This window comes from Anomaloglossus baeobatrachus, chromosome 8 (genome assembly GCF_048569485.1).
Source record: "Anomaloglossus baeobatrachus isolate aAnoBae1 chromosome 8, aAnoBae1.hap1, whole genome shotgun sequence".
Classification (NCBI taxonomy): domain Eukaryota; kingdom Metazoa; phylum Chordata; class Amphibia; order Anura; family Aromobatidae; genus Anomaloglossus; species Anomaloglossus baeobatrachus.
Window position 1 is genome coordinate 60,443,109 of NC_134360.1, and position 25,512 is coordinate 60,468,620.

Genomic DNA, 25,512 nt, shown 5'->3' on the forward strand with positions numbered 1-25,512 from the left:
TCCCTCTGTGTGTAATGACTCTATATAATATATAGGAATAGATCCCTCTGTGTGTAATGACTCTATATAATATATAGGAATAGATCCCTCTGTGTGTAATGACTATATAATATATAGGAATAGATCCCTCTAAGCATCACTTCACACATGTTGCTTTTTTGTGTCTGTAAGGCTGTATTCACACGTTGCATAAATCTGGTGTTTTTTATTTATGCAGGATCCGCACCAAACCGCACGATAACAATCTTCTCTGATTATTGCATCTTTGCTGCATTTCTTATGACGTTTCCCCAGTATTTCATGCATTTTTGGTGCAGTTTTTAGTGTTTTTATAGTACAGAAAAGCTTTGATTCTGCATTTATAAAAGTAAAGGCCCATTTACACACAACGTTATTGCTAACAAGATATCGTCGGGGTCACGGTGTTGGTGACGCACATCCGGCCTCGTTAGCGATGTCGTTGTGTGTGACACCTTTTTGCGATCAGTAACGATCGCAAAAAGGTGTGAAATCGTTCGTCATGTACATGTTGTTCATTTTAAAAAAATCGTTCCTCGTTTGGAAAGCAGGTTGTTTGTCGTTCCTGCGGCAGCACACATCGCTATGTGTGACACTGCAAGAACGAGGAACAGCATCGTACCTGCAGCCGCTGGCAATGAGGAAGGAAGGAGGTGGGCGGGATGTTCCGGCCGCTCATCTCCGCCCCTCCGCTTCTATTGGGCAGCCGCTTAGTGACGTCGCTGTGACGCCGTACGAACCTCCCCCTTAAAGGAGAGATTGTTTGGCGGCCACAGCGACGTCGGTGAACAGTGTGATGCTGCCGTAGCGATATTGTTCGCTACGGCAGCCATCACCCCGTGACGCGCCACCGACGTGTGTGGGTGCTATCGCTCGTGACATCGCTAGCGATGTTGCAGCGTGTAAAGCCCGCTTAACTGCAGTTTTTTACATGCTTTTTTTAAGCACCATATAGGAGCCTCTAGAGAAAAGAAAGCACCAAAACCGTAGATTTCAGCAGCGTCTTTTCATGAAGTCACATCTACTTTGTTTGGACATTTGCACACAGCAGAATATTTGTGCAAGAAAACAGCAGAAAAAAATGCAGCATTTACGCTACATGTAAACACGAACTAAATGTCCAAGCAAAGTGGATGAGACGTCATGAAATCTCCGCTCTCGGTGCGTCTAAAGATGCTGCTGAACTGTGCGGTTTTGGTGTTTTTTTTTTTTTCTCTATAGGCTTCTATGTGGAACCTGAAAGAAAACGCAAGTGAAAAAAATGGCATTACATTTCTAAATGCAGAATCAAAGCATTTCTGTAGTATTATTAAAGCATTACAATCCCAGATTTACTTCTATACCAAACATGTATGAAATAATGGGGTAAACGCATAAAAAATGCAGCAAACACGCAATAATCAGAGAAGAATGTTATTGCGCTCGTGGTGCGGACACCTGTAGAAGAAACGCAGCATTTACATTACGTGTGACCATGGCCTCAGCGATACATTTTTATTTCTTTTCCATAGGTTTAAGAGAGAAAAATAATCAATCATGCCATGTTTTTACGCCATGTACCGATCCCCATAAATAATTTGATCACTGTGTTGCTCGTGTCGTTACGATTATGGGGACACCAAATATGTCCATGTTATTGCTGACTTGTGATGTTTATTATTTTATAAAAAAAAAGCACATTCAAAATTAGGCTAGGTTCGCACACTGCGTCTTTTGACGCTGCGTTTTTACCGCGATTTGGTGCGTTTTTGGCTGCGTTTTGCTGCGTTTTTGATCCCTGCGTTTTGCTGCGTTTTTCCAATGCATTGCATGGGCGGAAAACGCAGGAAAGAATTGACATAACCATTTTTTTTTTCAAGCTCAAAAACGCAGCTTAAAAAACAGTTGTGTGCGGACAGCAAAAATGAAAACTCATAGACTTTGCTGGGGAAGCAAAGTCATGCAGTTTTGAGGCCAAAAACGCACCCGAAAAACGCGCAAAAACGCCGCGAAAAACGCACTGTGCGCACATAGCCTTACATTGTCTAATTTTCTTAAATTATTTTAAGTAATTTTATTACATGAAAAAAAATCTCTTTTCCCTCTCCCTCTAGAATACAGGACACAGGGATGTTGTTCTGTACAATGGAGCTCTGTGTCCTGTGTAATCTGTTGTGGAGTCAGAGACTGCAATGCAGGGTTATCTAAATAAAATCCTCACTCTGTCATTATTAAAGCTTGTGGCCCAACAGCTAGGGCTACTTTAATATGTTTGAAAGTTGCTGGTTTGATTCCAGGGTGGGTGAAAATAAAGAAAAAAAAATATATGCAGTACAGATCAAAAGTTTGGACACACCTCATTCAAAGAGTTTTCTTTATTTTCAGGACTCTGAAAATTGTAGCTTCACATTGAAGGCATCAAAACTATGAATTAAAACATGTGGAATGAAATACTTTAAAGTGTGAAACAACTGAAAATATGTCTTATATTCTAGGTTCTTCAAAGTAGCCACCTTTTGCTTTCATTACTAGTTTGCACACTCTTGGCATTCTCTTGATGAGCTTCAAGAAGTAGTCACCGGAAATGGTTTTCCAACAGTCTTGAAGGAGTTCCCAGAGATGCTTAGCAGTGGTTGGCCCTTTTGCCTTCAATCTGCGGTCCAGCTCACCCCAAACCATCTCGATTGGGTTCAGGTCTGGTGACTGTGGAGACAAGGTCATCTGGCATAGCAATGTGGCGCCCCTGACCTGGTCAGGCACCACTGAGTACTGCACCCATGCTGGGACAGTACTTCCAGGTAATCCTAAAGGCCAGAATGATGTGTGTACGCACAGACACATAGCAACCAGGTCTCTGACACCGTTAGATGGGACCCTTGGGCAGTCCCTAGAGGGGTCTGGCCTGCAATTCTTGTCAAAGGGTGTAGTGGAGGGCCTGGGAGCCACTAGGGACTCCTAGGGAAAGGAGTGGAGCGAGCCACTCTGGTAGTGGTGAGCGGCGGTTGCTTGGAGACGCAGACGCGCACTCACACTAGTCAGACCCTGCACATGGAGTAGCCATTAGCGGGGGAGAACGGTAACCAGTCAGTCAGAAAGACAGAGAAAGTCGGTCGAGTACGGAGACTGCTGGTGACTAGGCACGCACGGGGAACAGGTCCCTAGAGTAGACTCAAGTTTAACTATCTGCTAAACCTGACGGTGAGGGGAACTACAAGTCCCTCACCAACCATCTAGAGTCCAAGCCCCAGCAGCAACGCAGGGGCCCATAAGGGGATTGAGCCTGGAGCCATCTCACTTAGTCCACGCTGCCGGCAAACGGGCCAAAAAGGGAGAAAAGGCAGTAGCGACTCCCTGGATGAACCCCACGGTACTTTAAGTCAGGGGTTATCCGAACAGAGAAGTGCAAGGAAGGCAAGTTAATGGTTACCCTTAGACCGGTCTGAAGGAGCTCCTGGTTTCAACCTGGTTAATCGCAGCATCGCCCGGGTACCTCACAAAACAACTAAAGTGAGTAAAGATCAGTTGAAAGACATTTTGGACTCTGCCTGAGTTATTCTGGGACCTGTTGTTCTACACACCCGAGCCCCTGGGGCCTTCCTCACTCACGGGAGGCCACACCATCTGACTGCAGACCCCATCAGCCCCAGATGCTCGTTAAATTTGCAGTGGTAGTCACCAATATCCCTGACCGCAAACCGTGAGTGGCGGCAAGATAATAAAAACTTACATACCTGTTGCCAAATATACAGAACAAGACCCTGTGGTGTCACTGAAGCTGGAGCGACATTGCTGGGGCGACACAGCACCCCATCACTCTCTCTCTTAGTCAAATAGCCCTTACACAGCCTGGAGGTGTGTTTGGGGTCATTGTCCTGTTGAAAAATAAATGATGGTCCAACTAAACACAAACCGGATGGAATAGCATGCCGCTGCAAGATGCAGTGGTAGCCATGCTGGTTCAGTATGCCTTCAATTTTGAATAAATCCCCAACAGTGTCACCAGCAAAGCACCCCCACACCATCACACCTCCTCCTCCATGCTTCATGGTGGGAACCAGCCATGTAGAGTCTATCCGTTCACCTTTTCTACCAAGACACGGTGGTTGGATCCAAAGATCTTAAATTTGAACTCATCAAACCAAAGCACAGATTTCCACTGGTCTAATGTTTATTCCTTGTGTTCTTTAGCCCAAACAAGTCTCTTCTGCTTGTTGCCTGTCCTTAGCAGTGGTTTCCTAGCAGCTATTTCACCATGAAGGCCTGCTGCACAAAGTCTCCTCTTAACAGTTGTTCTAGAGATGAGAAGGTGTGTCCAAACGTTTGGTCTGTACTGTATATATTTCTATTTTTCTCATTTCTTTATAGTAGTGTTATGGGAACAAAATAATTTGACTTTTTCCTTCAGCTACATAGAGATGCAGTGTGTATATATATATTTATCTATATCTCTTTGTAACTGAACAATCTGCTTCTGGATTCTCTGCCTGCAATACAAGTCAAGATTACTAAATCCTCCTTTACATCTCAGTACAGGCAGTAGCTCAATGGTAGAGCTGCTGCCTATGGACAATGAGCTCATGAGTTTTAGACCTGGAAAATCAGAGTAGATGAGAATTTTTAATTTTTGCACTGAACTGAGTTAATTTATTCACTACACTGAGAGGAGGAGTCGGGACAAGAACAGTGACTAGCGGGACTACGGAAGAGAGCCGTCAAATTGGGATAGTCCCACGGAATCCGGGTCGGTTAGCAGGTATTGAGTTGAGAAGAACCCAGTCAAAGAGTATGATTCCACTTGCGTATTACTTGTGCGAGTCTCGCATCGGTATCTCCCGACACAGCGCACACTCTTCTGATATGAGTGCCTCAGCTGCATGGAAATACATGCAGCCGACCCTCTTCTGTCAGGAGATTGTGAGGCCATGCTGGGTGATACCGATGCGAGACTTAATGAGAGGAGCTAAGTTATAGAGACAGTGTACCGCTCCGCGGCCTCAGCTGCGACTGCCGAGCCGCTCGGGTCTGTGCTCGTACTGTGGGTGGTGGCTCGAGTCACCGGGTCACATCGCTCTGCAAGGGGTAGTGGCGGTGCATGCAGGGGTTTGGGTGTTTGTTTGGTGGATTTAGCAAAGTTCGTGACGCCACCTTCGGGTTGTGGTGATTGTATGGTGGACACCACCGCTGCCGTTGACTAGGCCTCCCGGGGACAGTGTTATGCAGCTTGGTGTTAACCACTTTGTGGCCAGGGGCGATTGTCCCGGGGCCCGCGGAAAGGTGAGGGCTGGGGTGCAGGGCGCAGGGTCGCGGTACTGGTGTACTCACTCTGACACAAGATAGCGGAGTCTCTAGTAAACCAAACGGTAGAATGGACGGGGCCCACAGCCGGCTGCGGTGTTCTCCCTGGACAGGCTGGTGATGGCTGTCGTTTCGTGTTATGTAGTTTGTGACTCTCGTGCCTGGACACCGGTAGTCCGCTCCCCGGCGTGTAAGTATCGTAGGAGCCCGTTTGCCCGTCGGCGCTTGCCCTTTGGGTCTCGGGCCTCTGGCGGTAGCACTTATCCGGTTTGGTTGGGCTGTTGCCGTCAATCGGGACTTGGGTGGGAATGAACCCCTGAGGTCCAGACCGCAAACAGTAAATTCGACTATCAGGGCGGCTTCTAGCCTAGTCGGGGTCTGAGTACCCTGCCTGGTGCTTGGCTCAAATCGGCTCCCCGGTTTGGTACCGGCGGGCCACCGCCCGACCCCGGTCCTACGGTTTCACCGACCGTTCACCAACTCCTGCAGACGGCCACCACCGTCTGCCGACCTTGCTGGAGGAGCCTGGGCTCCGACCCAGACACCTAAACAGTCCGTGGCAGGCCTGGTCCCAGGTCTGCCCTTGACTTTCCTTCCTCACTCCTCCACTGCACTCTCCTTCTTCACTAACTGAACTAACTGCCTGTGTTTTTCCCGCCTCCAGGCCTGTGAATTCCTCGGTGGGCAGGGCCAACCACCTGGCTCCGCCCCACCTGGTGTGGACATCAGACCCTGGAGAGTGGCAACAAGGGTTTCTGTTTGACTGTTGTCACCTGTCCGGGGAAGGGGTGTGTGTGTGGTGTTGTCTGTGACCCCCTGTCTAGTCCAGGGCGTCACAACAGAGTACAGAGATTATGTGAAGAGAGAGGAGCTCAGAGCTCAGTAAAAGAGACATAGAACATAGAGTACAGATAATGTGTGAGGAGGAGGAGGAGATATGGGAGAAAGGAGTTCAATAATAGAGATATAGAACACAGAATACAGATAATGTGTGAGGAGGAGGAGGAGAGATGAGATTAGTGTTCACACTGTTCAGTGATAGACACACAGTACACAGAATACACAATTTGTGAGGAGATGAGCACAGGAGAGAGGAGTTCAGAGGTCAGTTGTAGAGACATAATACAAAGAGTGTAATCAAGTGTTTGACAATAGGAGATATTTGCGGAATTTTCTATGGTTTCTTGAACATAATCTACCTTTTGTTTTTCATCTGCTCTTTTGCACATATGCAAGGGAAGTTGTGTGATGCCATGGCAAAACCAGGTTGTCACAGAGACTGCACAAAACTTCCAGGTGCAGGACTCCATCCTCCTTGGCATACCAACAAAACCCACACCCAGGTACATAACATCAGACAGTAAAGCCTAGTCACCCCCCATGACAATAGGGACACACCAGTAGGCGGGACCAGGCGGATGGGAGCGCCCACCTAGGGGTCCTGAAGTGTTCTGGGAGGGAACAAGGAGATGAGCGTTGATAGTTGAAGGGAGAGGAGTGTGGAGTGAAAGCGGAGTCAGGGGTTGGAGCCCCTGGACTACCGGACCACTGACTAGGTGGCAGCCGGCAGACAGGGCCATAGGCGACGGAATCCGGTCGCGGGAGACCTTAAGTGGACCGGGGTGGGGTTGTAGCCCGCCGGTGCCGACAGCGGGAATCCAGTCCGGAGGCTGTGCACAGTCGGAGTGCCTGGACCCTTGGGCAAGGGCTGCTTTATGCCCCTTGTCAATTAGCCAGCCGGGGACAAGATTCCACTTCTTGTCCCACCAGCAAGCCCAGAGAGCGAAACTGAAGCCCAACGCGGGGGATAGGGTGTCCGCCAGAACCCACAGTAATCCCACGGGTCAGATTTCGCGGGCCACAGCCCCCAACATAGAAATTACCGGGAGTGGACTTCTCCGTTCCAAGCGGAGTTGTCCTATTGAAGACAAACACTGAGTGCAGGAGGAAGGGACACCTGTTTGCTGTACCAGGGTTTGGGACCCGAATACACTCGCCAGAGGTTACCGGTCACTGGCAATTTGGTTTACCACTGGACTCTATGTAAATTTTCTCTGGAACTGGAGTACACCATCATTACCCAGTCCAGCCCTGCATGACACCCTTCGCAGCATCCTTCACCGCACACCTGGGCCCCGGGATATCATCTCTCCTACCCGTGGAGGGGATACCGTCCTGCTGCCCCGCTCCATCACCCCCGGGCATCCCATACCAAGGCAGCGGCGGTGCTACCAAGCCTCACCGCAACCCACGGGTGGTGTCACTGACAAACGTTTCCCCTGTAAATACACCCTTTCTACGGTCGTGAGGCCGGACGGCCGCACGAGCCCGGGTCCGGCTACCACTCGAGCCACAGTAACAAACCCAGATCCGAGCTTTCCGAGCAGCCCCCTGCAGTGGTCTGGCCCCCGTCCGCAACAACCCGCAATTAGCGTCACGAACAGGATACTTCCCATCCATTAACCTGGGTGAATTGCGCCTTTACTGGACTGTTAGCCTGCGAAACGCTGACATTTCTGGACCGCCGCCATCTTGCCCACCATTCTTGGCACCAAAAACAACAACCTCGCCATCTTCTTCCGCGAAAAGAGCACCAAAACGGAGGCCCCGCCCCCTAAGAACGCGGGCGGAACCCGGTGACCCGCAGAGCAGGAAGTTGCAAAGGACAGTGGGTCTTGCGAGATTACTGTCGAAAACCAAGGGGGAAGCACCGGAAAGATGTCAGCGCCCGATGGTTATGGAGGTGCCGCGGCCTCCGCAGAAGTGCAGGTTGACGGAGAAGCCCCGGGCATCCCATACCAAGGCAGCGGTGGTGCTACCAACTCTCACCGCAATCCACGGGTGGCGTCACTGACAAAATTTTGTGTAAATACACCCTTTCTACGGTTGTGAGGATGGACAGCCGCACAAGCCCATGTCCGGCTACCACTCGAGCCACAGTAACGAACCCAGAGCCCAGCGTTCCGAGCAGCCCCCTGCAGTGGTCTGGCCTTCGTCCGCAACAGATGCAAGACCAGTGACAAGAACTAGCCCAGTTTGTCATCATGGTCTTGTCCATCTGCAAGAGTAGTGCCAGAGAGAGAATTTAGCCCAGCAAGTGTCGTCATCACACCGAAGTGTGTCCTTCAAAAGTGTGGAAAACCTTTGAATTGTAAAGTGGTATGGAATATGTTGACGCTACATAAATAAAAATTATTATATGTATAGAAATGAATCGAACATAGGTACAAAAAGAATTTTACAAATGTAAAAAGTCCAACAGTAAATTGTTTTATGAACCAGGCAGATACCACCATTTTCACCCATTTACCCATAGCTAGACATGTTAAGGTGATTTTGTTATTACTATGGCTGTGTTTTCTTTAAAGAGCTTGAAAGAATATGGATACAGCCCTAGGAAACTCCTGAGTGTTGCACACCATGAGGCTGGTAATATGGGGATGATAATATGTATCAGCAAGAGAATCTTATAAAGGGCTAGAAACATAAGGGTGGTTATACAGAGTTTGTAATATGGGGATGGTAGTCTGCAGCTGATAAACTGTTGTAATATGGAGCTGATAATTTACTGCTGGGAACCCTGGTGAAGAGCTTAGTGGCTTGGGACTGTTTGCTTGGCTCTGACATGTCTGCTCTATGACTGCAGGTCTCGAGAAGAGACTGCAGCAAATAGGCGGCTATCAAGGTTTTATGGATGATTCGGTCGTTCCCAGTAGTCATTGCAGTGTAAGGTCTCCATGCTGGTACCCGACTTCTTTTACAGTCATGGACGAAAGTGTTGGCACCCTTGACATTTTTCTAGAAAATGAAGTATTTTGCCCAAAAAATGTATTGCAATTACATGTTTTGTTATTTCCTTTGTGTGTTTTTGAGTGAAATTATGTCCAATTTGCCTTTTTTCCCCAGTTTTTTTGTGTTGTTCTAATATAGAAAAAGGAAATAAACTTGTCCAACAAAACACGTAATTGCAATAATTATCTGGGAGAAATGCTTCATTTTCTGGAACAATTTCAAGGGTGTCAAAACTTTGGGTCTTGAAGGTATGTTCTTCAGGAGATGGATCACTCTGCTCAGGATCAGAGTTCGCACATAATAACCCAATCATCTTCCTGCTCCTGGGACATGTAGTTCACAGGGTCCCTGTTGTGAAGGCTTCTCATCTGCAATGATAGCATGATGGTTGGTCAGATGAGCCTGTGAGGGTCCCCCGGATTGCTGCTAGCGGGGTGATATATACAGTGTACCATGTTGGGTGAGTGCAAAGAGCAATATGGTTTTCCCCAGGAGATGCCTCCAGATTCTACCCTTGCAAGTTGCACAGAGCTCGTATTATAGAGTTGCCCTCAGATCTATCTTAAGGGTACTTTACACACTGCGACATCACTAGCGATCTTGTTAGGGATGTGAAATTCTAGATCGCAAGTGCGATCATTTGAGATCGCACATAGGTCATTTTACGCATGTGCGATCTCGAAAGATCGCACTTGCGCTCTAGAATTTCACATCGCTAATGAGATCGCTAGCGATGTCGTAGCATGTAAAGTACCCTTTAGATTCAGCACATAGTTCTTGTCTAAGATGTTTTACACCATTTTATTGCTCATCTGCAGATTATGGTTTGGCACACGAAGACCCAGAACCCCAACATACAAAAAAAAGACAGCTTCAACACTATTACTGAAGTGTAAGACCAAGATGATGACCACAGGGGCTACATGGATTTATTGGAAGATTAAATAAACCAGCAGTGAACAATTAATGAGTGTCCTCTGTCAAGAGTGGGTGATCATTCATTCCTGCATCATGTCCTGGTGATCCTCCATCATTCAATTCTGTGTCTTCTCCCCCGGGCTGGATGATCCGCCGTCATTCATCCCTATGTCCTATTATCTGGCTAGATGATCCTCCATTCTGCATGTTTCTTCCTTTGCCATTTCCTGTGAAATAAAGAAATATATATAAAGGAAATGTACAGCAAAAAACATTTAATTTAATCAGCTCAGAATGGTGTATAAAATAATGTAGTGATGAAGTCTTGACATGATGACTGCAGCCAATCAGTATGGGAGCTTTGTGGGATTTTTTTTTTATCACACGTTGTGGTTTTGTCATGTTTTTGACTAGGATTTTCTAGTACCAGCAAAGTGAATGAGATTCCTGAGGTCTCATGCACACGCTGCCCATACATCACAGGATCCAATTCAAATTGCTTGTTCTCACCCACAAATCTCTCCACAGTGCGGCACCCCCCTACATCTCCACCCTCATCTTTGTTTATCACCCTACCCATTCTCTATGCTCTGCAAACGACATTCAACCAACGTCCACATTAATCCGAACCTCCCACTCCCGGATCCAAGACTTCTCCCGAGCTGCACCAATCCTCTGGAATGCTCTACCCAAAGAAACCAGCACGATCCACAACTTAGTCAGCTTCAGATGCTCCTTAAAAACACATCTTTTTAGGGTGGCCTATCACACTCACTAATCGAATAAAATTCATATAGTCCCTCCACGACCTCTCAGAACATAATTCTCCATCAAATTCCACCGCACCAAAAAGCATCTCAAAGATTGGCTGACTGGTTCAGGCAGTCTTTATCTATCCCCCATCTCTTTCTGTGAGATAGCCGGATTATCATTGTAAATAAGCACTTGTACCTTGGCCCTCCCCACCTCATTGTATATTGTAAGCTCTCACAAGCAGGGTTGTCTTTGTTGCTTTAATTATTGTATTTTCTATAACTATTGCTTGTATATTTACCTCTGAATTGTAAAGCACTGCAGAATATGTTGACGCTATAGAAATAAAGATTATTATTATTATTCCTTGGAGATTTGCATCAGATTTAAATCTGCAGCATGTCAATTCTTTCAGAATGTTGCTGCTGATATCACCCATACTAATGAGTGAGGAAAATGCATTGAAAAAAAGCATACAAAATGCTTCAAAAACTCATGTATTTTATGTTGTGTTTTGTGTGCACATCAGTATTGGCAGATTTTCTGTAGCGTTTTCTGCTGTAAATACTGAATGTGTGCTGTTATGATCCGGAACCATGGAAGATTACCATAAATCATTGGTAAAAGGTGAAAAGAGCATTGGCAACTAATCTAGCCGTCATCCCCTTACTAACCATCAACACTAGAAGTAGCCGAGGGGTGAACTAACATCCTGTGCACCGCGAACCCAGCCGGAGAATTAGCTATCCTAAAGGAAGGAAAGATGAGTAACTCTCTGCCTCAGAAAATAGATTGCCAAAGAGTAGCAAGCCCCCCACATTCAAAGACTGCGGTAATATAGGAAAACACAATACACAGATAGATGATAGGATTAGCAAAAGGTGAGGCCCTACTGACTAAATAGGACAGGATAGGAAAGGGACTGATGGTGGCCAGAGAAAACCCTACAAAAATCCAAAAACCATATAGTACAAAAAGCCCTCAGATCGCTATATCTGAACTCCGTCCTATACCAGGCGCTCTTGTCATACCAATGAACAGAAAGCAGGAACCATTACAAATTCAAGAAGAAACAAACACAAGGACTTATAGGAGCAATACTCCAAATATAGCTGCAGGGAGCTTCCCAGCTAAGCAACTGAGAGGGAAGATCCCTGCATGCAAATAAACTAACAATAACCACAGCAAATGACAAACTCAGATAAGAGCAAAAAGAACCAAACAACAAATAAAGAGCCAAGCACTTATCTGGGGTAGATGTGGTCTGGAGCAGGATGAAGCAGGCTGGTGTACAAAGAACAACTGACATCCGGCATAGTCTGCCAGCAGACCAGGGTTTAAATAGGCAGCGTGTTAGCAATGGAAACGCCCATTGCTCAACACACCTGGTCTCTGTTCAAACCATTCCTGGCCACAAGAGGGAGCCTCACAGCAGCAAAAGCATAACTGACATTCACAACAGTGTGCACATACCCAATAGTGTTCCTATATCCAACTGGTCGACAGTCGTTTAAAGGCTGCAATTGTCCAGTATCAATGCACCTTAGATCCAAGTACCTTATTGGTGACTTTTCCTCTGATTGGTTTTCTATCATCCAATTCTTCTTCATCTGGGCCAGACGCCATGATAACTTTGGACATCTGAAGCTGGTCTCCGTAGACTTCCATCTTCTCCAGTCTTCTGCAACAAGTCTTCCCAACAAGATGCACTAAAAAAAAAGTGTCATTATAATTACACCTAACTAAAAAATATTCACACATGCTGTGCACTAAATAATTTGTATACTGTGCACCTGAAAATATATTTGCCCCACTATGCTCCTTGACCAAAAAGTGACCCCCCCACACTGTCCTACTCATATACTACAACCACTACACCATTCCTCCCCCAGGAATTATGGTCGCTACTCCATCTTTCCTTATAAAAAATATCTATCAAACTATCCCCCCTGATGAACCATGGTATATACACTGTCCATACAACATAATGTACCTGCAATATCAACAATGGCCTCCAAAGTATCCATAACTTTCATGCCTCTCGCCACACTGCCCCCTCTCCATTTTGGCCACCTCCTTTTCATACCGTACAGCCCTATAATGTGCCCACATGCAGTTGCTTTTTTACTGAGTGAATACCCCTATTCCCCCTCCCACACTTTACAGTAAAAACTCCTCGCATCGTCAGCTCTACGGTTGAGCACATACCTTTCATCTTCACCTCCTTTGCGGTGCTCTATTGTACACATGCAGCACCCCCATATCCCATAATGCTTGCACACCAATATCTCGCACACCCTGCACCACTCATATCCCATACACCCTGCACCCATATATCCCTCACACCTTACAATCCAATATCCCTTACTGACCCTGCACCCCGATATCCTACACAATCTGCTCCACCATATCTCACACATCCTGCACCCACATATCCTTCACACGTTACAATCCAATATCCCCTACAGACCCTACTCCCCATATCGCTCACACCCTTCACCCCAATATGTTTCAAACCTTACAGTCCAATATTCCCTACACACCCTGCACCCCCATATCTCACACACCCAGCACCCGCATAGCCCACACACCTTGCCCCATTGTTCACACATCATTCCCCCCATATCCCACACATCCTGCACCGCTTTATCCCTCTCAAACACCACTCTGTCACAGTCTGCACCCCTAATATGCCACTCATCCTGCACCCCCATGACCCCTCATTACCTGTCCTTTCCACATCTCCTCCAGCTTCTCCTTTACCCCCTGCTGCTTTCTGCCTGGCAAAACTCTGTGGCTCTTCCCACATGGGTCACATGTGCATCATCTCGGGTCTTGTACCAATAGCAGGTCAGGTATTGTCTTCCATCTGGGCAGGAGCTGATTAGTTCTCCTCTGCGCCTGCAGCGCTCGTAGAGCGAATTCCTCCAATTCAGCCCTGGCTGGCAGTAGATCCCGGTGGGCACTGCCAGGTCAGGGGCCCAGGGTGACTGCCCCCTCTACCCCCCTGGTAGCTACACTACTATATGGGGTAAAATTCACATAAAAGGGAAGAAGAAAATTCTCACCACAAAATACACTGCACAGAGCTGCGAGCAAAACCAGGATCCCCACAAACCATCTGATCCCCAAGAATTTGGAGGATGAAGACTCTGAAATTTCTAAGAGAAAAAAAAATGTAATTAGAAAATACTGGAAATATGGTCATGTTTAACACAGATGGGATAAAAGGTGAAGAAAGTCAACCTAATATGTATGCTGGATCAGGTGATCTGATATAGAGTAGAACCTTAGATTACGAGCATAATTGGTTCCGGTAGTGTGCTCTTAAACCAAGTTTTACTCTTATATCAAAGTGAATTTTCCCATAGGAAATAATTGAACCTCAGACAATTCGTTCCACAACCCAAAAATATTTGCTGCATTTATACAAATTATACTTATTGCAGTAATACAAAATAATGTACTGTGTTCATATAAAATTATTACAGTACACTGATACAAAATACTGTACAGCACAGAAAAAAACCCCATAAAAAAAAAATTAAACTGCACATTAGCTTACAATAGAATTGTTGGTGTGCAGGAGATACACTACAGAGAGAAAAAATGATGTATAAATATGACAAACTTTATTCTAGTACAGTACACAAAAAAAAAACACCCCAAATCTATTCTCCCCAAAATAAGGGCAGAACTAAACCAAACCAGAACTAAACCAAATGTAGGGTAGGAATACTGCACAGGCAGATTACAGTACAAGCAATGTGCTGCACTGGTTAGCAGTAAGAGAGCACAATACTGTATCCACAAATACAAATTGATAGACATGCTATATAGTATATACTGTGCTGTACAATGGAATACAGTATACAGTACATACACTATGTTCCAAATTATTAGGCAAATTGGTTTTACGTGTCATAGCAATTAACTTTTTTTTTTTCAATGAAACTCATTGATGGTATTGTGTCTTAGGGTTCTTTGGATCACTGACATCAATCTCAGATACCTGTGATTAATTTGCCAAGTGAAGCCCAATAAAAGGAAAACTACTGTAGATGTTCCACAATATTAAGCAGGCCACAGTTTTCAAGTAACATGGAAAAGAAAAAGGATCTCTCTGCTGCCGAAAAGCATCAAACAGTGCAATGCCTTGGACAAGGGATCAAAACATTAGATATTTCACGAAAACTTGACATCTCTATGAGGGATACTTCTGTCTTCATAAATTATACCCACTTAATTACTATATCTATAAATAATGACAAGACAACTGCCATTGGACGAATGGCCACAGCTTTATTTAACAAGTATATATATATATCTTTCCCGCGGCTCAACATGCCGCCCCTTCCATAACTGATATATATATACATTCCAAACACCACAAACCAAACACCGATAGGTTCGTCCCAGAAGCAACCAATTCTTCATATCCCCTGGCCGTATCCTAAAACCAGCCCAAGGGACCACCTCGGCCGTGACCAAAACCGACCCGAGGTGTGAGAGGTATTAACGTTCCATCGTTAAATACCCCTCCCCCGAACCTGCAGGACCTACGCCCACAAGTTCCCAATTTCTTACGAAGCCACTACCCCTGAGTGACTTCGTACCACCAACCGAGTATCGGTACTCCCAGCCTCTGACAACGGACCTATCCCCCCACTGTGACAAACAAATCTTCCCTTTCTTATCTTTTTATTTATTTATTTTCATTTATTTATTTTTCCTTTTTTTTAAATATATATATATATATATATATATATATAATTATTATTACTTTTTCTTTTTCTTTTCTTCTTTTTTTTTTTTTTTTTTACACAATTAATTAGGGCGGGTGGGCCACGCTGATCTTCCTGCAGCAAGAGGAGGTAACCACTGCCTCACCCCACCTATATACCCCCCTGATCAGCCAGCCTCCTACCCTACCCCCCAATCACAACTGTCCCCTTTCCACCAATCCCATAACCCCATAGAATGCACACTTCTGCATTCCAAACATTAACCCCTTCAGACCCTAGCCCCCTCCAGATTGTCATGGGCTTATTCGCCCTTATAGGGCTCACTTGCCCTCTTAAGCGTGATCATCATACTGTGAAGAGATTTGTGGCTGATTCTGAGCACATACGTGTTCGTTCTGATAAAGGCAGAATGAGGAAGGTTTCTGCCAGGCAAATTCATCGGATTAAAGCCTGCTTTACACCTTACGATCCAGCATACGATATCGTATGCAATCGTACCCGCCCCCATCGTATGTGCAGCACGTTCAATTTGTTGAACGTGTCGCACAAACGAGTAACCGTCCATCACACGTACTTACCCTTCCATACGACCTCGATGTGGGCGGCGAACGTCCACTTCCTGGAGTGGGAGGGATGTTCGGCGTCACATCAACGTCACGCGGCAGCCGGCCAATAGAAGTGGAGGGGCAGAGATGAGGGGCACGTAAACATCCCGCCCACCTCCTTCCTTCCGCATTGCCGGCCGGGAGCCGCTGGACGCAGGTAAGATCTGTTCATCGTTCCCGGGGTGTCACATACTGCGATCTGTGCTACCCCAGGTACAATGAACAACCTAACGTTCAATATTTAGGAATTGAACGACGTGCGTGCGATGAACGTTTTACCATTCAGTCGCAATTACACGTAGCTGTTACATGCTACAATGTACCTTACGATGCCAGATGTGCGTCACTTACGACGTGACCCCGCCGACACATCGTAAGATATATTGTAGCGTGTAAAGCGGCCTTAAGAGAGCAGCTGCTAAAAAGCCAGCAAACCATCAAACAAATATTTGAAGCTGCTGGTGCCTCTGGAGTCCCTCGAACCTTAAGTTGTAGGATCCTTTAAATGCTTGCTGTGGGGCATAAACCTACTATTCGACCACCCCTAACCTGTGCTCACAAGCAGAAACGGTTGCAATGGGCCCAGACATACTGTACATGAAGACTAATTTTTAAACAGTCTTGTTTACTGATGAGTGTTGAGCAACCCTGGATGGTCCAGATGGATGGAGTAGTGGATGGTTGGTGGATGGCCACCATGTCCCAACATGTTTTGGGCCAGAATCATGGAGAGACATCTGGTAGGCCCCTTTAGGGTTCCTGAAGGTGTGAAAATGACCTCTGCTATGTATATAGAGTTTCTGACTGACAACTTTTCTCCATGGTACAAAAAGCAGAAACGTGCCTTCAGAAGCAAAATCATCTTCATGCATGACAATGCACCATCTCATGTTGCAAAAAATACCTGTGTGTCATTGGCTGCTATGGGCATAAAAGGAAATAAACTCATGGTGTGGCCACCATCTTCCCCTGACCTCAACCCTATAGAGAAGCTTTGGAGTATCATCAAGCAAAAGATCTATGAGGGTGGGAGGCAGTTCACATCAAAACAGCAGCTCTGGGAGGGTATTCTGACATCATGCAAAGAAATTCAAGCAGAAACTCTCCAAAAACTCACAAGTTCAATAGATGCAAGAATTGTGAAGGCGATATCAAAGAAGGGTTCCTTTGTTAACATGTAACTTGGCCTCTTAGGATGTTTTGGATTTAAATAGCTTTTTATTTCAGTGAATGTCACCTCCTAATGCTGTAAATTCCACAAATGAGCATTTTCTGTTCTTTAAAACATATAAAATGTTTAGAAACTCTACTGTGCCTAACAATTTAGAACAGTGCGTTTTGAGTTTTTTTTTTAATTTTGAAAATTATACTGTTATCATCGGGAGGTTTTTTTCAATAAAATTAGATGTAAACTCTAACGGGTGATGACTTTTATGAGACTGACTGTCATTTGCACCAACCATTTAGGAAAATCAACGAAAAATATAATTTGCATAATAATTTGGAACATGGTGTATATACAGAAAGTTACCTCCAGTAGGTTTACACAGAGCACGCCAAAAGTGGTCCGAGCCTAATGAAAGGACAGAACTGGAAGTGTGCACGGTGAGTATTTGCTCTTACTGCAAAGCATTGCTCTTAAACCAAGTTACACATTTTTAAAAAGCTTTACTTGTCTTGCATAATGCTCTCAAACCAAGTTACTCTTAATCCAAGGTTCCACTGTATATGATTTAGTGCATTTCCCTAGCATGTGATCCAGTGTTTCGTATATGAGAGGATTTGTGATCTAGTCCATGTATCTGTAGGGGTGATCGAGCCCTACAATGTAAAGTGTATGGTTTTGTATAGTGTAATGTGTTATATGCTGTAAATGTGTTAATCATGTGTATTAGTCAGATATAACAGAGTGGAGAATATTATGTAGGTTGTAGTGTGAGGTGGTAAAGGTTTAGGATGTCATTTATGGAAAGTAATTTAAGCATAGAAATGTTATGTAGATAGGTTTTGCCAGTAACAGGAACAGTTTATGTCAGGATCAGCCCACTGGGGGGTGGAACTAGTGTCGGGGGCGGGTCCGGCGCTGCTGCGATGGCTGCTCGGTGGCTCGAGCGGTGGGCCGGATCCGGGGACTCGAGCGGCGCTCCTCGCCCGTGAGTGAAAGGGGGTGGTTTGGTTTAGGGATTTAGTCTGTGACGCTACCCACGGTTTGTGGTGAGGTTGGGGCACCACCGCTGCTGGTGACGGGGATCCCGGGAGCGATGGCAGGGAGCAGCTGGGATGTTGTTTCCCCCTCCGTGGGTAGGGGGTTGGTTGTCCCGGGGCCCGGTGAGGTGACAGGGAGGCAGGGTCGGGAAGGTGCAGGGTCGCTTGGACTGCGCAGCGCGGTGCCGGATGGCATGGTAGTACTCACTCAGCCACAAATGTACGCAAAGTCTCTGGTAAACCAAACGGCTGGATGGACGGGTCCCGCAGCCGGCTGCTGTAGCTTCTCCCGGACGGTTGGTGGTGGCTGCCTTTCCCTGCACCTTTGTGTATGTTCGGTCCCGATGGATTCCCATCGGTAACCCGCTCCCCAGCGTGTATATGTGCCGGAGGAGCCCTTTTGCCTGCAGGCTCTGGACCTTGGAACTCTAGCTGTGGCGGTAGCTGTATTTCCTTTTGCTGGTTGGACGGTTGCCTTCAATCGGGTCTTGGCTGTTAGGAAACCTTTGGGGTTCCAGTCACTGACGGATTTGACCTCTAATGGCGACTCCAAGCCTGGTCGGGGTCCGCAGGCCCTGCCTGAGTGTGCTGGCTTCACTTCGCTCCCCGGTTCGGTACCGGTGGGCCACCGCCCATCCCCGGTCCTACGGTTCCGCATTGATCTGCCTCTCCTGCAGACGCCCACCACCGTCTGCCAACCTTGCTCTTAGTGCCCGGGCCACACACCCGGACACGGTCAGTTTGCTCCTCACTCTTCCACTTCCCTAACTGAACTCTCAACTGCCTTCCTTTTCCCGCCTCCAGGACTGTGAACTCCTCAGTTGGTGGGGCCAACCGCCTGGCTACACCCCACCTGGTGTGGACATCAGCCCCTGGAGGGAGGCAACAAGGATTTTGTGTCTGGCTGATGTGCCTGTCTCGGGGTGGGGGTGTATGTTGCAGTATCTGTGACGACCCGGCTAGTCCAGGGCACCACATTCTCCCTTGGTTAAATGCAGACCGTCCGCGGGCTGCCCGTCCATCACCGGTTTTATTTTGCAAACTGTAAAAACATAAAAACATCAACAGTTTATGCATGTTAAATCTTCCCATACGGGAGGCAGGTCACTTAAACGTTGCAAAACAAATATATTTACACTTTTATTAACATCAGACGGACGGCTTCCGCTCTCCCACCCTAGCAACCTGGCCCTGATGCTGCCCCTAAGAAGCGAGCAGCACCCCTTGACCCCAGTCCAGATCCAGGCTGCCCGAGCGGGAACGGGTACGGTGTCTCGAACCCGGCTGTCACTTCAGGGGACCCCACACCCATGGGGGACCCCTGACCCCCGGAGGATCGCCACCGGTTGCGGTAGTGGCGGGCCTGGGCCATCACTTTCCTCCAGGCCCATCCTCCAAATCAGCCTCTCCGGAGGCGGCAACGGAAAACATGCCCCAACCTATTTACAATCCCACAAGTTCGTGGGTGCCCTGCAAGTTCTCAGGCATGTCCATGAAGAGTCCTTCATGCAACGGTAGCAAAGGGTCCCTACGGGGACTACTTGCCGGCAACGGCCGGATCAATCACTGTGTCAATCAGGTAAAACTTCGGTTTGATTACTTTTATCATTCAACAGGGTAACGGTACTGGTGGTCCCAATGGGGACAACGGTGCAATGGAGGGACCGCTGCCTTACTTCAGATCCACATCGCAGGCTGGAGGAGGGGACTGGGCCGGTTCTTGGGCCTTCTGGCCTCCTCTCAGCTTGGCATCCAGGGCAAATCAGCCCCTCTCCCCACAGTGCTGCGTGTATGTTACCAGATCGCCTGGGAGCAGGTTACGGCCCGGGTGGCCCTCTGGTAGATGGGCATTAAGATCCAGGCGGGCCACAAACACCTCGGCCCCCAGGCCCGGCTCGAAAATAAATCCATACCCCCGGCGAGGGTCAAATCTTCTTAGTTGCCCCTCGTGGATCGGGCCCCGTATCCGGAAGGTGGCTCTGCGGAGGTTCTCCTTCTCTTGTATGGTGCGGGCTATCAGCTCAGCCTTCCGCCTCTCCCTCTCCACAATTTCTTGGCCCAGCGGGGTCGGTTCCCTGTCCCAGTAAGGGGCAGCTGCTTGCCCCTGCGCGCAGGTCGGGCCCCGCGGGACCTCCACTACACTGCCCACTACTGGCGCCCTCGGTGGAAGATCCTGCGGTGACATGGCCTGGGGCGCTGCCTCGCAGCAACGACCCGGCGCAGCCTCAGCCGAGGCGTGGGGGATGGGTACAGGGGTCCTCTCCCGCTTGACCTCCGCCTCCTCCTGCACAGGACGGATCACCGAAGCCGGGACGGGACTGGGCTCGGTCACTTCTGGTGCCACCGGTAAGTCTTCGCAGACGGATGATGCCTTCTGGAGCTTCCAGGGAAGCGGCTCGGGGCGTCTGCGGGCTTCCAAACCCATTTCTAGGTCTACTGGCAGCCGACCGGGCCGAGCCCTCATCAGGTATGCCGGTGTGCATTTGGTAGAGTTGGAAGGGATGTTATTGTACATATCGACCAGGTCAGGCAGCTTTTCTGGCCACAGTTCTGCTCTTCTAGCGGTAATGTCTTGAGGAGACCCAGGACCAGATGGTTCATCTTTTCACACATGCCATTGGTCTGGGCATGGTAAGGCGTGGTCCGAATTTTCTTGTAGCCGTACAACTGGCAGAATTCTTGAAACACCTCCGCTTCAAAAGCCGGGCCCCGGTCGGTAAGCACCCTCTCCGGGTACCCGTGCGGTCGACAGAAATAGGCCTGGAATGCTCTAGCGGCGGTACGGCCGGTCAGGTCTTTGACTGGGACAACCACCATAAATCTTGAGTAGTGGTCTACAATGGTCAGAGCGTAGGTGTACCTGTCTCGGGCGGAGGAGGGGACGCTGCGCTCACCCACTGCTCGGGTCCGGCTGCTGCTGCTGCTCGGTGGTAGCTCGAGCGGTGGGCCGGATCCCGAGGAGTCGAGAGGTGTTCCTCGCCTGTGAGTGAAAGGGGGTGGTTTGGGTTTAGGGATATTGTCCGTGACGCCACCCATGGTGAGATTGGTGACACCACCGCTGCTCTGGACGGGGATCCTGGGAGCGATGACAGGGAGCAGCTTGGATGTTGGTTCTTCCCTCCGTGGGTAGGGGGTTGGTTGTCCCGGGGCCCGATGAGGGAGGTAGGGATGGATGGCAGGCGGGTTATGGGGCCTGGTGAGGTGCAGGGTCGCGGGGCCAGCGCTGTGCCGCACGGCACGGTGGTACTCACTCAGCCAATGATCAATGCAAAGTCTCTGGTAAAACAAACGGCTGGATGGACGGGTCCCACAGACGGCTGCGGTGTTTCTCCTCCCGGCAGGTTGATGGTGACTGCCTTTCCCTGCACCTGTGTTGTGTTATGGTTCCAATGGCTTCCCACCGGTAACCCGCTCCCCAGCTTGGATGGATGCTGAAGGAGCCCCTTTTGCCCGCAGGCTCTGGCCCTGGGAACTGTAGCCTTGGCGGTGACTGTGTTTCCCTCTACGGTGTGAGCTGTTGCCTTCAATCGGGTCTTGACTGCTGGGAAACCCCAGAGGTTCCCTTCGCTAACGGATTTGACCGGTTTAATAGCGACTCCTAGCCTGGTCGGGGTCCGTAAGCGCTGCCGGATGGTGCTGGCTTCTCTTTGCTCTCCGATCCGGTACCGCCGGGCCACCGCCCGTCCACGGTCCTTACAGTTCGCTCCAATTAGCCTCTCCTGCAGACGGTCACCACCGTCTGCCAACCTTGCTGTACCGTCCGGGCCACACACCCGGACGCCGTCAGACTGCTCCTCTACCACTCCACTCCACTCAACTAATCTGGCTTCTTTTCCCGCCTCCAGGACTGTGAACTCCTCGGTGGGTGGGACCAACCGCCTGGCCCACCCCCTGGTGTGGACATCAGCCCCTGGAGGAAGGCAACAAGGAATTTGTGTTTGGCTTCGGTGTGCCTAACCGGGGTGTGGGGTGTGTTGGTGTAGTTCTGTGACGACCTGGCTTGTCCAGGGCGCCACATACCCACTTCGGCTAGGGGTGAGCTTCACGTGGTCGAGGGCGACCAGCTCAAGCGGCTGATGCGTAATGATTGGGCGCAAAGGGGCCTTCTGGCTGGCCTCGTCCCTCCTTCTCAGTGCACAGGGACCACATTCTCGGCACCAGGCCTCCACAGACTCCCGCATCCCACTCCAATAGAATCGCTCCCTCAACAGCATCTCCAGCTTCTTCCACCCAAAGTGCCTGGCACCGTCATGGTATGCCTGCAGAACAGTGGGCACGTTAGTCTGGGGAATCACCAGCTGGCGAACCTTCTCATGGGTCTTCGGGTTGATCACTTCCCGATACAGCTTCCCCTGGTGCAGGTACAGCCGGGCTCGTTCCCTCCACAGTCGTTGGGCCTCGGCGGGGGTGGCAGGGTCTATTCCGGCAGAGCCTTGTTCCACCAGGGTCTTGACCAAACGGACAGCAGGTGCCTGGTCCTGGGCTTCTTGCCACCCCTGGGCTTCAATAGATGGCACTTGGAGGGCTTCAATTTCATCCCGCACTTGGCAAGGGACGCGAACACCTCAGCCAGGTGCTCCAGGTGGGCTTCATACATCTGTGAGTATACAATTACATCGTCCAGGTACAGCAAGATGGTCTCAAAATTCAGATGTTCCAGACAGCATTCCATCAGCCGTTGGAAGGTTCCAGGGGCGTTGCACAGCCCGAACGGCATGCTGTTGAACTCACAGAGTCCCATGGGCGTAGCGAAGGCAGTCTTCTCACGGTTTTCGCGCGCCACGGCCACCTGCCAGTACCCACTGGTGAGGTCAAGGGTAGAGAAGTAGTTAGCGGTTCTCAGTGCGACCAGGGACTCTTCAATACGGGGCAGAGGATAGGCATCTTTATGCGTTATCTGGTTAATCTTCCGGTAATCCACACACATCCTCATGGTGCCATCCTTCTTCTTTACCAGCACCAGCAGGGCGGCCCAGGGACTGCAGCTATCCCGAATAACCCTCGCCTCCTTCATGTTCCTCAACATGTCTTTGGCACATTGGTAGTGTGCAGGGGGGATAGGTCTGTATCTCTCTTTAATGGGAGGATGATCGCCGGTGGGGATGTGGTGTTGGACCCCTTTAATCCGCCCAAAATCTAGTGAATGTTTGCTGAAAACCTGCTCGTACTCCTGTACCACCCTGTATACCCCTTCTTTGTGATGTGTGGGGGTATCGTCAGTGCCTACATGTAACTCTTGACACCACTCATCTAACTGCTCCGGGGATGGGTGGTTACTGACAGGAGGCAGTGAGGTCGGGGGAACGGCCTCCTGGATGGTGTGGGGATCTAGCGTAAGCAGCTTGGCGAGGGTAGCGTACCGGGGAAGCCTAACCTCCTCCTCCTCGCAGTTTAACACCCTTACGGGCACTCTCCCTTTCTTGACGTCTACCACCCCTCGGGCGGCCATTACTGTGGGCCAGTGTTCGGAGGTCATGGGCTCTACCATGGCTGGGTAATCCCGCCCTTGGGGACCTACCGCTGCCCTGCACCAAATCATCATCTCACTCCTGGGAGGCACAATCAAAGGGGCCGCATCCATCACTCTCACTCCCCCAATCTCCCCTCCTGTTGAGTTCACTTGCTGCCGATACATCAAGGCCCGGATCTCACGCTGCACAGCCCTCTGTCGGCCTCCTGCTGCTGTGGCGGCCAGCTGCTGCAGTAGGGTCAACACCTTACTCATGCAGTGCTCCATCACATTAGTCCCTAGCACTACCTTCGGGTTATGGTCGCTGGGTTCATTCATTATCACAATCATTCCCTGATGCTGCAGTTCAGCCCGTCCTACGGTCATGGCCACTTGTTTGTACCCCACTTGAGTCAAGGGGAGTCCATCGGCTGCGACCAGTGTCATGCTACTGTCTGGAGGGGCAAGTTCATCATTCCCCCAATACCGCTGATACAGTGTATAGGGTATCGTGGTTACCTGGGATCCAGTGTCCAGGAGTGCCATCAGCGGGATGCCATCCACTGCCAGAGGGATGATGGGCCGGGCTCCGATGTACCGGTCCCGCCAGTCTGGGGGGCCACTGGGTTCTACTCCTGAAGATTGACCCGTGGCCCCAGGGGTTGCTTGTTTAACGGACACCGTCGGGAGTAGTGGCCGGGCTTGGTGCACCTGTAACAAATTGGAGGTCCATACCGTGAGTCATTGGCCCTTCCCTGCTTCATCCAGGGGACGTCCTCCGGGCTGTCGGCGACCTGCATCCTCCCCGGGTGCTTGGGTCTCGTCGGGGGCTGGAGTGCGGCGAGGATCTTGGCGAGGTCTCCATCCATGCGACGGACCTGGGCAGCCAGCTCCTCCATCATTCCGCCAGGGGCTGCAGGAGCCGAGGGAGCTGGGAGAGAAGGGGCTACCACGATGGGAGCCATCTCAGCTAGCCATGGGGCCGCTTCAGGGACGTTGGATGCTGGGGGCTGCAGAGCTTTGATGGCCCATTCTTTCAGCACGGCTAAGTCCACATTAGGGTGTTCTAGGGCCCACAGCCGGAGCTGCTTGCGGTCCTCCGGGGATCCCATCCCCTGCACGAACTGCTCGACTAACATTTTATTGCTGTCCGCATCATTAATGGTATCCACTCGCTTCAGTGTACGGAGGGAAGTTTGCAGGCGCAAGGCATAGTCTCTAATACTATCTGCAGGCCGCTGTCGACATTGATAAAACTGCATCCGCAGCTCGGCTTCGGTGCGGGTCTCGAAGGCAATCTGTAGCTTTTCAAAGATAGTGGCCACGGAGGACCGGTCCCCCTCGGTCCAGGTCTCCATCTCCTACTCAGCCGCGCCAGTTAGCTGCCCCAGCACTACCGCTGCACGTTGCTTATCGGTCAGGGGATACAGTTCTAGGACCGGGTTAAGCTTCTTCCGGAAGACCTGTAAAGCGTCAGGTTTCCTGTCGTACTGCGGCAGGCAGGTAGCTCCGGGCACATAGGGCAAGGAGAACGGCATCACCTGAGCAATGGCGGGGGCCGCGGCCTCCCCTGCTCATGCGGCCGGAGCACGGGCGGGCCCATTTTCATCCACGGGTGCCGCTGCGGCTGCGACCGCCGCTCCTCCAGCGGCTCCGTCGGGCGCAGACATCTTGTTGCCACCCCCCTTGGTCTTTTCTCAGCACCTCCTCTTCCGGGGCGGGGCTTCGGCTTTCGCGCCTCCACTGCTCGAGA

The 25,512-nt window shown here is 49.5% G+C and overlaps 1 protein-coding gene across 2 annotated transcripts in view; it reads left to right on the forward strand.

Moving 5' to 3' along the window:
- Nucleotides 1-11,111, forward strand: part of LOC142249813 (galactosylgalactosylxylosylprotein 3-beta-glucuronosyltransferase 1-like) — a 187,232-nt gene extending 176,121 nt beyond the window's left edge. For both annotated transcript variants that reach the window (XM_075321712.1, XM_075321711.1), the window contains exon 4: nt 9,903-11,111. In XM_075321712.1, coding sequence (XP_075177827.1) covers nt 9,903-9,980 — 78 coding nt within the window. In that variant the 3' untranslated portion in view covers nt 9,981-11,111. The remainder of the gene's footprint in view (nt 1-9,902) is intronic.
- Nucleotides 11,112-25,512: the final 14,401 nt, after the last annotated feature.